Consider the following 15,769-nt stretch of genomic DNA (forward strand, 5'->3'; position numbering starts at 1 on the left):
CAGATTTGAAACACATTTTAGCAAATTTAAATACATTTAATCCTAAAGTATATGGATTTTAGCAGAGCTACACTGTCTACCAGTATCTCAGAAATGATTTAAATTGTTATTTAAATTATTTACTTTTACCTGCATATAAAATCCGAAATGGTCTCTTGCCTTTTTATATTTCTGTAAGTCTGTAAGTTTTAGATCCTATGCTGCTTAATTTTTAGTTATCCAGTAGTAAACTGGAAAAACTGGGGGCGCAGCTCTCCCAATTTTTGCTGCCAAACTTTGGAATAGCCTACCTCAAAATCTTAGGAAAGGAAAAGAAAACGTATATAAAAATATATAAACACGCCTTGTTAGTGCTTCCACCTAATAATAAAAAATACCACTGTACAGCTATATCTGCTGCATCATTTTATTGTTTATGTATTTCTGATGGGTTTCTTGTTTGTTTAAATGCTTGTTTCAACATTTTTATTTACCTCATTTTATAACATAGATTTATTTTATATCTAATTTAGAAAAAAACTGAACTGAGTTTTCGCAGCATGGATAAGGAAGAATTTAAGCTAACAAAAACCAAACATGTTGGTATGGCAATGTTTTTATTTTGAAGAGGTCCCTCCAAACTTCCGGTGCCACTCTTATTCTTGTGTTTTAAGTTTAAGCGAAAAACCTAAAGCAAACCTAACCTAAAGCAAAAAAATTGTCAAGAAATATATAGTTGGCTGATTATTTATTAGAAGTATCAACCGACCGTTTTATATAAGCGTATGCTGTCTGCTAGGCGTAAGCTAGCAAGTTTAAGCAGTTAAGCAGTTAAACTTAACTGCTATTTTAAACTTAACTGCAAAGACGAACGTGTTATTAAGGGTATTCTGTATGTTTCAGGGAAATGGGATCCCAGCAGGAACCATTAGTTCCCATTAACACGGTAAGAGATAACTCAACCTAATAATTAAACAAGTTTGAGAACAGTACAGTATTACGCTATAAAGAACATAAACAAGCCATACAAACAAAATTTACTTTTTGCCAGCTTCCTTGTACATTTTTCCTTTATTTCTTTTTACACCATTTTATTTGGACAGCTTGAAAAGGCTGCCAACAGATTTATGTGGTGAGTTTGAAATAACCAATCTGGACCATGTCCCAGACAAATGTGTGTAGTTTTTGACAGTAACTGTTTATTTCCTCAATCAGCTCTCTGGGAAAAGCTCGTCAAATGTGACAGTATGTTTTGTCATGTCATCACTACAGAAGTGTGGGTTTATGTTTACTGAACAGCTTCTCACCATTGGACCTGACATACTGTGCCAGATGACTAATTTGTATTGTTATTTCCATTATCTTTGGGATCTAAACATCAACAATAGCTGATATTAGCTAACATTATGCCAGCTTATGTTAGGCTCGAGTGTCCTGAAAATCACACCTTGCCTCTGAAAAACAGTTTGGTTACATTCTCATTTTGCGTGAGAGTTTATTCACTAAGCATCAGAGTCCAACAATGTTAGATACACTGGCAGATATAGCAGTGCTTAGCAGCAGAGAAGTTCAGAATATCCTCAATATCAGTGTCATCTAACAGAAGTGAGTTTTACTGGCTCATTGACTCATTTCAGACTCCTTTCACAAAGCCTCCTCTAGAGTAAATGTATGCACCCAGCATATTGCTAACGTAAACAGTGGACTGACAGCCTACACTTACTACAGATGAACGTCAGCCAGAGTATTTTGAGTGGACTTAGGGGTAAAAATGTAAAATGCTGCATTTTTTTTTCTGGGGTGATATTATTCAAAAATGTTAAAATATAGTGTGTAGAAAAATGTTTTTGTACAGAAATGCAAAGCAGCTGGCTATTGCTGTTATAGAGCAGTCTAAATGTAATGTTTCACTCTCTCTTGGCTGCCATACACTGTAGCTAGGATTATACATTAGAATTAGGAGGGGTAAGAAATCAGAACTCAATTGACTGCAATCTACTGACATCTAGCGGTGGGATTTTACACACTGTACCTTTAAATGTAGGGATTGCATGTTCTCTCCTAGTACTCCAGCTTCCTCCACAGTCCAATAACTTAATCCAAAAAACTGCCTATCGGTATAAACGTGATTGTGAATGATTAACTTGCTCTAGTTGTTGATCCTGCAATAGGTAAACTGGAAAAAATAGTAGTGAAAATGTATGGATGGATAAAATTATAGGGGTGGTATGGTGGTGCAACGGTTAGCATGGTTAATTCATGGTGTCTGGTTCAAGTTCCAGCTGGGGTCTTTGTGTATGGAGTTGGTGATTTTAAATTTGTGATTAAATATTTTCATTGGGTATATTGTTATTTTAAACGTTAGTATCACTATCAGTCCAGAATATCACAGTCTCCACTCACAAATTGTTTTGTCCTTGATTGGCACGTTGCAGCCACTGGTTTTTATAGTGTTCCCACAGATTTCTGTTTATTGTAAAAACTGTGATCCCTAACTTTGTTCTCAAACACCACGCTTGTGGCACATCATATAATTATGGCACCACACTACAGCTTTTTGTACTGGTGTTCTCTGGAGTGTAACTATGAACTCAAGGGACCATTTCAGAGCTTTAGTTATAACTTTGCCCCAGTTTACTACAAGTACTGAAGCAAATAAAATCAGTTTATTTACAGCAAGTGCAGTTAGTATATAAAGTATATAAAAACAAAACATTTTTCTTAACAGGATCTAACATAGTTACCCTAGAAAAACTTTGATGTTTAGAAGTTTTGCTTGGATCATGGGACATAGGAAACCTTTCTGTGGGAGATTTCCTTTTTTAATCACATGACACAGTTTCTATGAGTGGAGCTGTCCTTTGTCTTTATGTAAGCAGCTTCTTTTCCTAAATAACAACACAAAGGACATTGTTCTGGCACTGTTCTGAATACGGCTTTATTGTCCAAGTGCCTTTTAGACCCAAACTTGTTTTCAGACTGGGTCAGCTAAGTAACAAATGAGGTTATTTAATCTCAAAATGATGTTTTGATGCATAGCTGGTCTTGAAAAAAGATTTATGTTTAGTCAGTCATGTCTAAACAAGGAAATATGTTTTAATAAGTTTAGGTTTAGTTATTTATGGCTCAGATAAAATATTGCAAAGGCTTTTTCCACTTCATTGTGTTGAAGGTATTAAATTCAATGCAATTAAATGTTAATAAAGTCACTGCAATAGTTAGTGTTCCTTGCTCATTAGCTTTTGAATACAGTTTAAGCTTATGTATTTATTTAAAGATGGGGAAACTGCTTTGTTTTTATTGCAGTATGTTTTAGAGCTTTGGCTGATACTGCTTATCCCACAGAACAGTGTCCTCCTCATACAGTACAAACTGTTGACAAAAAGTGTATAATGCAAACACTGCACTACCCCAACTAGTTTCTTTCCTGCTTTGCTTTGCTTTTATTCCACACTCTTTGCATGTACTAACACACTGAGATGTTGATGTTAAAACCTAACTTTATTTGTTTCTTCAGCTATACTGAATGTTTCCTTTTCCTTTGACAAAGCTAACTGATTTCATGTGGATGATAAAAGTGATTGTAAATGTGATCAGCAGCCCACAAAAGCAATGAGCATACTAGAACAATGTATTACAGGTTGATGAGTTGACAGTTACTATTTCCCAAGAAGTAGGGAGGTGCAATCTATTTTTCTATTTCCTCATACTTTGAAAAGTCAGGAATCGAGAAGTGACCTGTAAATATTTACTACACATTAGGTAATGAAAATATGCATGACTATACACATTGTGGTGTTAATCAGTGAGAAAAATAACACATCAGTTTACATGAAATTTAAGATAAACAATGATAATTATAAATACCATTAATAATTTAAAAAAAACCACACTGTGCAGTGCCATACAAAATACAGTAAGTACTCCTCTGTAATTCAGTGAAAGACTGTAAGATATGTAAAGCCTTAATAAGGTGTAAAGTATAAACAGTGTTATCTCCTTCAGGTTTAATAGTTCATGTCACAGCTTGTTTTGTGATACTTCTTACCAGTCATGAGCAAACTTAGTCTTTTGTTTCTTCCCATGAGGCTGAAACAATTTACTGATTGTGTTGAAGCCTTTCGTCTGCTCTCTGTACTTCTCTATATCTTCTGCTTTCAAATTCTGCTTCATTCCCAGAAGTGCTCTGACCTCAGCCGGAGCACCTTTGCCCAGGTAGTAAAAGGCCTTTTTGCCATCATTGTCTCTTTCGTTTACATTGGCTCTGTATCTTTGCACAAGCAGAACCATGACCTCAGTGTGCCCATGTATGGCAGCGATGTGCAAAGGCGTGTAGCCTCCATGTGCTTTGGTGTTGACGTTTACATGGATGCCACGTTTCCTGGGGATGTCCATGAGTTTGCGTATCATTTCGCTGCTGCCGTCCTTAGCAGCCCAGTGAAGTGCTGTGAACCCTGACATGAAGTCTTTCCTCTGGGCTAAACCAGTGTCCTGCAGCAGCAAAGCATATATATGTCCCCACATCCCAGCTGCACACTTCACCAACCACTCATGAGCCAGTCGCTCCAAAGGCACAGACTCTGAGTACTTGGCATCATCTGCTTGTCTTGTGGTCTTGTTTGGCGCCCTCACCTCTGGTAAAACTCGTGGGTGTGTGTCATCTGTGTGTGTGACCATCTTACTTTGGATTTCTCTGGATATACCCTTGCAAGCGGAAAAGTTTGCGTTTGAAGTTGGTGCTGGTCGTGTAGAAACTTTTGCACTCGAATTAATTGGTTTGTCTAAAGTTATCTGCTGATGCACTCGGGAGTGTGATCCGTCCAGTGCTGCTGCTGCACAGTCTCTCCCTGGAGATTTCACAGCTATGACAGCGAACACAGCTCCAGATTTCCCCGCTCTGCTCGCCTGATCTCCGGAGATATTCAGGATCTTAACAGTGGTCGTATCCTCGATACTCACGTTTCCAGATAACACATTCTTTTTCTGCATTTCCCACAGGGACATGTGTTTTACATCGGTGTTAGAACTGGGATTAAAGTTTGAGGCGTCGCCTACATTATTGTTTTCTATATCTGAGTCAGTCCTGGCTGGCTCGGCTCGGTCTGGAGATGTGCAGGAAAAACTCGTGTTTTGGCTGGAGAAGCTCTCATCCATCTGCAGTTTCTGCGACACATCCTGTGCCGCCTCTTTAATAAAGTCCTGGTACCTTTTCTTCACCACCACAAACTTCACCTCGTCGATCTGTTTGACCACAGCGACGCTGTTCACCAGCTTCTTGAAAAGCTCTCTATTGTGCTGCTTTTCCGCGGGATCGCTGCAGTTGATGCGGAGTCTGAAATAGTTTAGCAGTTCCGAGTTCTTTACTTTGCCTCCGTGCTCTAGTAAAAAGGACAAAATGGACTCTTGGGTCAGATCCATGTTGTCCCGGCGGCGCAAAAATATGAAAAGATATAGCGGATGGTTTAAGTAGAGCCCAAAGGATAATCCCGCACTGCCTGCTCCCCTCTCTGCTGTCCTGCACCAACCTGCTGCTTCCGGCGCCTCTCCAAATAAATCCACCCGTATGTTATTGCGGCCCTCCCAGTTAAAAGGACTGTGTGCAGGGCTGACCCTCCCGTGATCAGTGGATTCATATAAAAGCTTAAATCTTCTGTATTTTTTTCTTTATCAGCGTAGTATTTATTTACGGAGTACACGAGTTTAGCTTAATTTAAGATGTGTGTGTATGTATATGTGTGTGTGTATATTATACGGGGTTACACTTACATACCACAGATATATTAAATTTCTCAAATATTTCATCATTGAGGGCTTATAAATTAAATTACATTGAAAAACGAAATTAATAAATACACGAGAACTGGAAATAAACATATTAAAAGCTGTCTGCATGTTGTAGCTGGTCACGGACGCCTATTTAAAATATTTTGCATTTTTTACACGGTTAGTCTTTCCTTTAATTATATATTTTCTCTGCAAAATTACATTTTCAACCATGGTTATCAAATAAATATTTAAGTAGCATTAAATAGAAAAAGTAACGTGAACAGGTATTAAATGCATACATTTTTCCACGGTCCTACTGTGTCGTTCATTTTCTTTATAGGCTCTGTACTCTGCTGTAACCCCACTGAAATTTCATAATCGTATATAAAAACACTTTCTGGGCCAGATATTACTGTTTAGTGTCACTTTGTGTAAATATATAAACCTTGACAATTACGTACTACAGGTTTTCAAGTCAGAAAACTGGATGAATATTGGAAAGCGGCAGAAAAAACTCCCTCTAATAAATAAATTGTACAATTTTCATTTCCATTGAAAATAATTACAAATCATAGTTAAAAAGTGCTCCCATTGTGAACCAGGTTTTCCGTGGCAGTCGTTGCAAACCCAGTCAAAGCAGTTATTATCGTAATTTCGCGTAAAATCTCATCAAAAGCAACTATCTCGGTGTAGTTTAGTATATTTCGAGCTGGTGTAATATCATCCTCCAGCACCGAGGGGGTGTTGCCTTCAAGTAGCCATATTGAGAGCAGTGTGAGTCTGTGTGTGATGTGGATGGAGTGCAGGTCGCGCTGAACACTCATAATTCCTGCACACAGCCACTTGTGACGATGGCGACCAGCGAGGTGGATGCTTTTGCGGTAAGTACGACGGTGGGCTGTCTGCCGGCCTGCAGCGGTGACGAGCGGTTTTTAGAAGAGCAGCATTGAGCTAGCAAACGGTTTCTTACATTCGGGTGTAAATAAGAGCAACGTGATGTGTGCGGGGATTGCAGCAGGAGGGCTGCGGTGATGAGGAAAGCTCGTTATGTGTAATGAATCGCGATGAAGATGGTTGATTCAGCGGAGAAATGCTTCGTCGCTCCGTTTTGAGGAGCTGGTCCTCGGAGACGTGCGGAAAGCGCGCACTTCAGCATCCAGGCGCGCTGTCTTGGACGAAACAGCACGGAGCCCTGCTGTGTGTCAGTACTTTCCTGTTCACCGTGTCAGCACCTCTGACAGGTGTGCACTGGTGCTGAATTAACAGCACGAAATTAGCATGTGGTTGAAGACCAGGCCAGCAATGACTGAGAGACTGAGTTAAGAGGATAAACATAAGTAGTAGTAAGTGGTAGCTACCAGCTCCTCAACCGTCAGCATCATATTGCTCAGCAAAAACATGTCAGCATGTTTCAGCCAAACATGTAATTCAGGGTAATGACATGCGTTAATTAAATCCTATCATGGCTCACCTCACATACCTGGAATTTAGTTTCCTGTCTATGTTGTAAAGGATGGAAGAGTTCAAGTTAATGTAGTGTTTGTGGAGGGGAGCTTGTGGAGGGGTACCAGGGCAGCCAGCAGCTTGGATATCCTCCCATCCTGTGAAATAACATCCACATAAAGAGCTCTTTGTGTGGGTGTGTGTGTGTGAGAGAGAGATGTGAGGGAGAAGCAGAGGATTGTTGTGTTGAAACACATCCTGGTGCTCATGTTGAGCCTTTTTGCAAGATGCCAGGCTCCCAGGGTGAATCTGGTATTGGAGGAACAGTCTCTCACTGCCAACTTACCAGGCTGTAGCATCATTCATCCTACTGCGTATAGTTTGGGCTACTATATACAAACTCGCAATACCCAAAGCTCAAGCTGGGAATTCTGAGTGAGTTTATCAGCTTGAGTCTCTGGCTACATATACTAGGTTCACTGATATGATTGTCAGTAAGTTACTTATAAGCGCCAGTTTTAAAAATAATTCATCAAACAAATATTTGTTGATGATTTAAATGTTCAATAATAATAATAATATCTTTATTTTTGTACCTGAGGGCTGAGGGAAGCTGTACCAAAGTTTAGCTGCTATAACGTCTAAAGTATGCTGCAAAACAGTCCCAGGGAGTTTGGTATATACAGAGCAGCTTGTGTATGTCGTTTTTTGTGTATAATTAATTCATTTTTACTATGAATACTGAATTACACTTGAAGCCAATGAAATCATGAAAAAACACTCTAATCTACTCCATTTCATAACACACGAAGCATATGATACATTTAACGTGACATCAGTGCTAACTGGAATTTGGTTCACTATTTGGATAGTTCCTTTTTATAGATGGGACTGTTCAGTGTGTTAATTGGAAGAGGGAGAGAGAGAGATGACCTCATTTGCAAAAGATGCTTTTAAGCCTAAGAGCAGAGTGTGTGTGGATGGGATGTGACAGATGGACCTTTTAAGCTCACCATTCCAGTCACTGTTTTATTTTGTTGGATATTTACTAGCATAGGATGAATATGGTTTTGTTTTCATTGTAATTTCTCAGAATGAAGAGAAGCGAACTCTGGAGCTCAGTGGCCATGTGGGGTTTGACAGCCTTCCAGATCAGCTGGTCAGCAAAGCATCTGCACAGGGATTCTGCTTCAACATCCTCTGTGTGGGTATGTCTGAACCCAGGAGGAGCTTCAAACTTAGTCCTGTAACCATAACAAGAGTTCATTTGAAATTCACATGCACTCATTCTGCTTCATCTGTAATTTTCGCTCCTTGTTTTTCTGTCTGTTTTTAAGGTGAGACCGGGATCGGCAAGTCCACATTGATGAACACTCTTTTCAATACAACATTTGAAAATGAGGAAGCCAGCCACTATGGGCAAATGGTGGAGCTGCGCCCACACACGTATGAACTGCAGGAGAGCAATGTCAACCTCAAGCTGACTGTTGTACACACTGTAGGGTTTGGAGACCAGATCAACAAAGAACAGAGGTACAGGTTGCTGATGGATGTGATGATGGACTTTTAGTTAAAATGACTTTTATTTTATTTTTTAAAGAGGAAGAAACAGTTTAGAAATCAAAGAAAACCTTTGAAAATTCACAGAGGTTACACTATAAACCTGATAGATCAGTGCCAACCCTGAATCACTTTGCCATTTTTCTCTTATGCTGAAACAATTTCCGATTGTAAAATCGAGAGCCAGCTCTGCCCCGCTGCTGGCATTTTAATTGGAGTGGAAGAAAGGGAACCCGGGAGTGAGTGATAGAGCAAATGTGGTTTCAATTGCTGTTTGAGTGCTCCATCAGCAGGAAGTGTACGCATCTAACATGCTTGGCTGTGTACAGAGTTTTTACCATGGTTACCGATATGTCTGTTGAACAACATGAAGTTGAATGTTCATGCATGTAATGTTTGTTTTTTTTACTGCAGCTACAAACCCATTCTTGAGTATATCGATGCCCAGTTTGCGAAGTTTCTTGAAGAGGAGCTAAAAATAAAGCGCTCCCTGTTTAACTACCACGACACGAGGATCCACATCTGCCTGTATTTCATCGCCCCCAACGGACATTCTCTGAAGTCCCTCGATCTCGTCACGATGAAGAAACTGGACAGCAAGGTGAAAGGAGATCCAAGCTATGTGTATTTCAGCAGTTATTACTCAGTCCATGACTTATCTTCTGGTTATCTTCAGGTGAACATCATCCCCGTGATTGCGAAGGCAGACACTGTGTCCAGGAATGAGCTAGAAAAGTTGAAGATCAAGGTTATGAGTGAGCTGGTCAGCAATGGAGTCCAGATATATCAGTTTCCCACAGAGGATGAGGCTGTTGCAGAGATCAACTCCTCTATGAATGTGAGTCCTAAAAACAGATAAACATAAAAACATGTGCACCGTGGATTTGGTACCTAATGCTTTTTTAATGCTTAGTTGTAGTCATCGGTTAATCTGCATACTTGCTCTCTCTTTTTTAAGCTAACTAATATTATGCTGATAATCACATGTAATGATAATCAACTTTGTCATGCCATTTGAAAATAGATGTTCATTGGTGAGGAAACAGTATTTTTAGAAACATTATATAATGCATAATGGCATATTAGGATCCTGGATATGACGCAGCATTATTAATAGCTCCATATTCTAACATTATCAGTACTCTTTGTCACAGACTCTTCTGCCGTTTGCTGTGGTTGGAAGCGTAGACGACGTGAAAGTAGGAAATAAGATGGTGAAAGGAAGGCTGTACCCTTGGGGATCTGTGGAGGGTGAGTCTGCTGAAATGGTTTGGCAGTCATCATGAGGGAGCTGTTTAGTCAGATGCCTGCTGCTCAAATCCAGTTTTTTTTTATTTATTTATTTATTTTAGGTATAAACATGATGGATTTTATGAGCAATTAAAAGACCAGTTTTTCTTTTCAGTGGAAAACGAAAAGCATTGTGATTTTGTGAAGCTGAGGGAGATGGTGCTGCGTGTGAACATGGAGGATCTCCGGGAGCAAACGCACGCTCGTCACTATGAGCTGTACCGTCGCTGCAAGCTGGAAGAGATGGGCTTCAAGGACACAGGCACTGACAGCCAGTCGTTCAGGTGAAATTAGGGAAAGCAGTGATGCAAATGCATCTGGGCAATTTACTTTATCAAAAAAAAAAACCCCAAAACAAAACTCTAGCTTTCTTATGAGGTTAAAAATGTGCAAATAACTTGGATTATTCATAAACAGCACATTAAAGTCAACGTTTTAAGGAGATTTAGATAAAGAATGTGACTTGAAAACTATTAATCCCTCTGTATCACAGTTAAAATGTTTTATAATTTGGTGTGTTTTGTTTTCTAATTTTGAATGTTGAGTTAAAATATTGCTTGTTTATTATTATTTTTTACTATTGCAGAGCATTTTTCTGGATGAGTTCTGCTAGCTGTAGTTAACATTACAGCGTTTGCTCTACAGATTTTATGGCTCAACGAAGTGTGAAGTTATAGGGCAGTAAAGTGAGCATATTATTGACTTTACCCTGATCTTCAGCCTGCAGCAGACGTACGAAGCCAAGAGGAAGGAATTTATTGTGGAGCTGCAGCGCAAAGAAGAAGAAATGAGACAGATGTTTGTCAACAAAGTGAAGGAGACAGAAGCTGAGCTGAAAGAGAAAGAAAAAGAGGTGAGGATTAACAAAGTCATAAAAGAACTCCTGTGTGATCATATCTCATATTTGGCTTGTATGACATTGCTCTGTGTATATATATTATCATCACCTGTAGCTTCATGAGAGGTTTGAGCAGCTCAAGCGGATGCACCAAGAAGAAAAGAAGAATCTGGAGGAGAAAAGACGAGAGCTGGAGGAGGAGATGAATGCCTTCAATAGGAGGAAGGTTGCAGCAGAGACACTGATGGGACAGGCACTCCAAGGTTGCTCACAGCAGCCATTCAAAAAGGACAAAGACAAGAAGAAGTAAGTTAATGTGTTTGTATTTACCTTGTGCTGGTTGCTTAATTCACACACTGATTGTCAGCAGAACTGTTAATACAGTCAATGAGTAATACCTTGAGATCAAGCTATTTATGGATAACCATTGTCAATCTACATTATATTCACTGACCTTCCATATCATGGAGGTCAGTCTTTGTGGTGTTTTTTGGAAAAGGGGGAGCAGTAGAACGTGATTAACGAGATAGTGTTATCTTCCCGGAGGCTATGTTGGCTCAGAAAAGGATACGGGGACAGATTCAGACTGACACTGTGTGCCCAGACGCTGTAGGAAGGGTCACAGCTTGGATGACACAGCCTGATGCTTATGTCTCTGCAGGCTGACCTGCCAGACTGTATCTCGGGCAGGGACAGTTCTGTTTACATTGGACTGGTCTCACCGATGCTCACGCCATGCAGAGCACAGATGATACTCATACATCCCGCAAAGAGCTGTAATCATGATGTTGCATATGCTTTAAATGCAGCTTGATCCTGGCATCAGCCTTGTAAAACACAGCACACCAAAGCTGTCTTAATAGTCAGTAAAATAGAAAAATGAAAAGAACTGAGTGAGCAGAGTTTCTTGGAAACATTTACTATTAATGGTAAGGGCTTCAGTATTCCAGACAGTAAAATTTTACGAGGCATTTAGCCAGTATAATTACATGTGAGGTGGATGAAGAGATTTCAGGTATTTTAATGTTTTAATAATTCTTCCTGCTATTCTTATAACACTGTTTTTGAAAAAGCAATAAATGCATTTTTATGCATTTCAAAATTAACAGCTTCGTACACTAAGCATATACACAAAGGGATTTATAAAATAATCCTTTAAATATGTCATATGAAAGATGAGGAAATGTTTGTAAAAATCTTACTGTAGACAAGAGTGAGCTGAAGCTTTAAGGTAAGATTGCAAGTGGAAAGTATTTAAAGTCACTGTCTAACCAAAAAGTCTGGTTGTTGTTGTTGTTGTTTTTTTAAATACACTCACTGAGCACTTCATTAGGTACACATTGCTAGTACCAGCTTGACCTCCCTTTTTACTTCAAAAAACCATCTTAATTTGTCATGGTACAGATTCAACAAGGTGTTAGAAACATTCCTCAGAGGTTCCTCTGGTCCATATTGACATACTAGCGTCACCCAGCTCCCGCAGATTTGTCAGCTATAGTGGTCCCTCGCTGTAACGCGGTTCACCTTTCACGGCCTCGCTGTTTCGCAGATTTTTTTTCCATGCAATTTTGCATGCTTTTTTTAATTTTAATTTTAATTTTTTACAGCACATTGTGTTCTGTGTCCTGATTGGCTGTAGATCATTGTCAATCAATCTCTTCCATGTTGTGTCTCCTGTACAGTACAGAATGCGTTTAGCTTGTCAAATTTACATAAATCTTCGATCGCTAGCAGCGTGACTCTGAAGTGCTGTACTGTATGTTTGGAAGTTTTCTCCCCAACAAACACAACAATGTCGACAAAACTTTTTGCACTGTCAAAGGCACCTGCGGTAGCACCCAAAAGGCAGAGGAAGATCCTAACCATCGCACAAAAAGTTGCACTTCTGGACATGCTAAAGAAAGATAGAAGTTACTATATTTTTTGGATTATAAGGCGCATTAAGCAAAACAAAACAGTCAGATAAGTCAAACTTTAATCAACTCATTCTTCTTGCTTCCTCCACTTCCGTATGATTGAATTACACTGAATTAAATTGAATTGATTCTGTTAAATTCTCTCACAGCTGCTCTATTCTGTTCTGTTCTGGACCTGAAATTAGGGTTTGATCTTTGGTTTAATTCTATAATACTGGACTTATTTTTCTACAAAGGTTTGAACTGTGAGAATGTTTAAACAAGAGAGAAAAGTGTGAAAATGTTCATGCCTGCCTCAGAGAAGTGAATAAAGTGCGTAGTGAGGGGTTTTACAGCCTTAAAACATCTATAATATTTGTAAATAATAAAGTTGGCTACTTCACGGATTTCACCTATCGCAGGTTATTTTTAGAACGTAACTCCTGCGATAAACGAGGGACCACTGTATACATCCACAATGTGGATTTCCCATTCCACTACATCCCCCCAGACCTGGTGACTATGGAGGCCATAGTACAGGGGTATTGTGCTGAGGTTTTGTACTTACTAACTCATTGTCATGTTCAAGAAATCAGTTATCCTCCTAAAAAGAGCCATCAGATGATGGGTACTCTCGTCATACAGAGATAGTCATGGTCACCAACCATATTCAGTTAGGCTGTGGTGTTTAAATAATGCCTAGATAAGAAGAGTCCTAAATTGTGGTAAGAAAATATCCCCCACACCACCAGCAGCCTTCATTCTGATTCTGCCATCCAAATTTTGCAGCACAAATCAAGATTCATCACACCAGGCAACATTTTCCATTTCCTATTGTCCAATTTTGGGTTATTTTGCAATAATGAGCAGCTGAACAGGTGTACCTAATAATGTGGCTGGTGAGTGTGTATAGCCATTGTTGGTGTATAAAGAGTTAAGCTGTCAGTGTTTTCCTGTTGGACTGGAGCGACTTGACTCAGAGACAGTAGAAACCTCAGACTTGTCACACAGCTAAATGTCTCTCTGGGATATTTGTTAGTAAATGTGATTTAAATGTTAAACTGTCAGTAATGGGAGCTGAGCTGCCAGCATATTTCAACAGAAAAAAAATCTTGCATTCCAATTCATTCACTATTTACTTTTGATTCCTGCCATATTTCAGATCCGTCATCCTTTTGTTTCTTTTGCCATATTTTGTCATATTTCTTTTCCTCTTTCAGTTGATTTATGGATCAAACATCAGTGGAAACCAGGAATGTTTGTGCCATCAGCATGGGAAAAACGATCTTACGGATGAGAAAGGGAGCCTTGTTCAGTGTATTTAAGTTTCATATGCTGATTGTGCTAAACACATAATAATAAATCAATGGACGTTTTTCATAACATGTACCTTGTGTAGTTTTATGTTCTTGACAAGAATGTATGTTCATCTTCAGTTGTAAATTTAAGTCTCTGGTTTTCAATGAGACACTAACAGAACTTTATATTAAAAAATGAATATTGAATAATCTTTTTACGTATATATTAATACATTTATTCACAAGATGCTTTGTAATGTATATGAATATACTGATCTTTTTTAATTGTTGTTTTTCTCAGGTGATATCTTTCAATTGCCTAAGCAGTGTTCTGTTCAGCGTTATGAAGAACATGATTAAATTTACTGACAGTGAATCTGGAAATGAACACAATTTCTTTGTCTTCATTTACATTTAAATAAAGAGAGATGATGGGAAACAGAATAGAGCATCAGTTTGTGTGTCACCTGAACCCATTTCCATCGGAATGCCTCAGTGCTTTGGGACTTCCATCGCATGAGCCCTTTGGTTCACTCAAAGCATTTCATATTGTAGCTGTTGTGTCGTGCCATGCCCAAAACACATCTGATGATTTTGATTTATTTAACAGTGTTGCTTGTTTTATTTTTATATCAGTGAGTGGCAGCAGCAGGAAACCCAGCAACATGATTTATTTTTAATCAACATGTGCAGTGTTGTTGAATTTGTCACATGACCTTTACTGACTGATGCTTGTTTGGATAAATGATGATGTGGTTTTTCTTTCCTCTCATAGCTTCTTTAGTCTCCCATCTGCGTGCTCCCTAACCTCAGGAAGGAATTTGAATTAGAAGACTTTCTACCACATCTAAAGATCACAGACTAACTACTCAAGTTTATTATTTTTACAGTGTTAAAATAAAAGTTTTGCTGAACTTTCACTTGAAGTGAGTCAAAGTCTTCCATGTCTACTAAACAATGTTCTTTTTAAACAGCGATCTGTAGCATGGTCTCTGCATGGCTCCTAAACTGCAAGTATGCTTTTATTAAAATATCTCCAATACCAAAATTTCCAATTTCTTTTGTACTAAATGTGCTACTTTTGTCTGTTATGTTATGCTTGTGGTTTCTGATAAATGACAAGTTACACTGTGAAATATATACTATAAACTGACATGATTATTGCTGTTAAAGGTACTGATTGTGAATCATTATGATTTAGAAGCACTTTAAAACAGTTATAGTAAATATGCTTTCTTTATTTATATCCAATTATAAATGGTACCCTGTACTACTAACTTGTCAGCTCTCTGTTGTGTTTGATATATATATATATATATATATATATATATATATATATATATATATATATATATATATATATATATATATATATATATATATATATATATTAATTAGAGAGATTTCATATTTTAAACTGTATATAAATTCAGGATTAAATCTCTTTATGTCATAAGATCTATATACTGGGTCTGTGTAGACCTGCTTGGCAGATTTTTAAATCCTAATGTAATAAAGAGTTACTTTATTGAAAAATGAACTGTGTACTCTCTATATTTACTTTGATTTTTAGACAGAAAAGACCAAAGGAGTGATGGATAATGCAGGTTCCTTCCAGATTGTTCCAGAAACTTTCCAGTTGTGTGCGTGTGTGTCTTTTTTTAAATAGTTTTCTATGATTTCGACACCCTTTTAAAAAT

General features: G+C 38.3%; 2 protein-coding genes across 5 annotated transcripts; one reads left to right on the forward strand and one right to left on the reverse strand.

Moving 5' to 3' along the window:
• Positions 1-561: 561 nt before the first annotated feature.
• On the forward strand, positions 562-14,989 carry LOC147337844 (septin-8-A-like). 4 transcript variants are annotated; one of them, XM_086311819.1, is made up of 11 exons: positions 562-626; positions 883-925; positions 8,282-8,396; positions 8,526-8,721; positions 9,163-9,349; positions 9,425-9,586; positions 9,903-9,999; positions 10,154-10,322; positions 10,759-10,891; positions 10,992-11,182; positions 14,845-14,989. In XM_086311819.1, exons 1-11 carry the CDS (start codon positions 577-579, stop codon positions 14,897-14,899), a joined length of 1,398 nt encoding a protein of 465 aa, XP_086167945.1. In that variant the 5' UTR covers positions 562-576; the 3' UTR covers positions 14,900-14,989. The 4 variants fall into 4 exon arrangements, with proteins under 4 accessions (XP_086167945.1, XP_086167953.1, XP_086167962.1 ...); XM_086311827.1 differs by lacking the exon at positions 14,845-14,989 and adding an exon at positions 13,992-14,445; XM_086311836.1 differs by lacking the exon at positions 562-626 and having other exon boundaries at positions 638-925.
• Positions 1,101-5,486, reverse strand: sowahab (sosondowah ankyrin repeat domain family member Ab). The gene has a single exon (XM_086311881.1). The coding sequence runs from the start codon at positions 5,395-5,397 to the stop codon at positions 4,024-4,026; it is 1,374 nt and encodes a 457-aa protein (XP_086168007.1). The 5' UTR covers positions 5,398-5,486; the 3' UTR covers positions 1,101-4,023.
• Positions 14,990-15,769: the final 780 nt, after the last annotated feature.

This window comes from Aulonocara sp. 'chitande type north' Nkhata Bay, linkage group LG2 (genome assembly GCF_057382095.1).
Source record: "Aulonocara sp. 'chitande type north' Nkhata Bay isolate Kocher_YH1m ecotype deep benthic linkage group LG2, A_spYH_male_GT1.1, whole genome shotgun sequence".
Taxonomy (NCBI): Eukaryota; Metazoa; Chordata; class Actinopteri; order Cichliformes; family Cichlidae; genus Aulonocara; species Aulonocara sp. 'chitande type north' Nkhata Bay.

Excerpts from the sequence above, each read along its gene's own strand:
- LOC147337844 (XM_086311819.1), top strand. The coding sequence starts at position 577 with ATGTTGGTATGGCAATGTTTTTATTTTGAAGAGGTCCCTCCAAACTTC. Across the intron at positions 8,722-9,162 it reads CAGATCAACAAAGAACAGAG|CTACAAACCCATTCTTGAGT; the intron begins GTACAGGTTGCT and ends TTTTTACTGCAG. Across the intron at positions 9,350-9,424 it reads TGAAGAAACTGGACAGCAAG|GTGAACATCATCCCCGTGAT; the intron begins GTGAAAGGAGAT and ends GGTTATCTTCAG.
- sowahab (XM_086311881.1), bottom strand. The coding sequence starts at position 5,397 with ATGGATCTGACCCAAGAGTCCATTTTGTCCTTTTTACTAGAGCACGGA.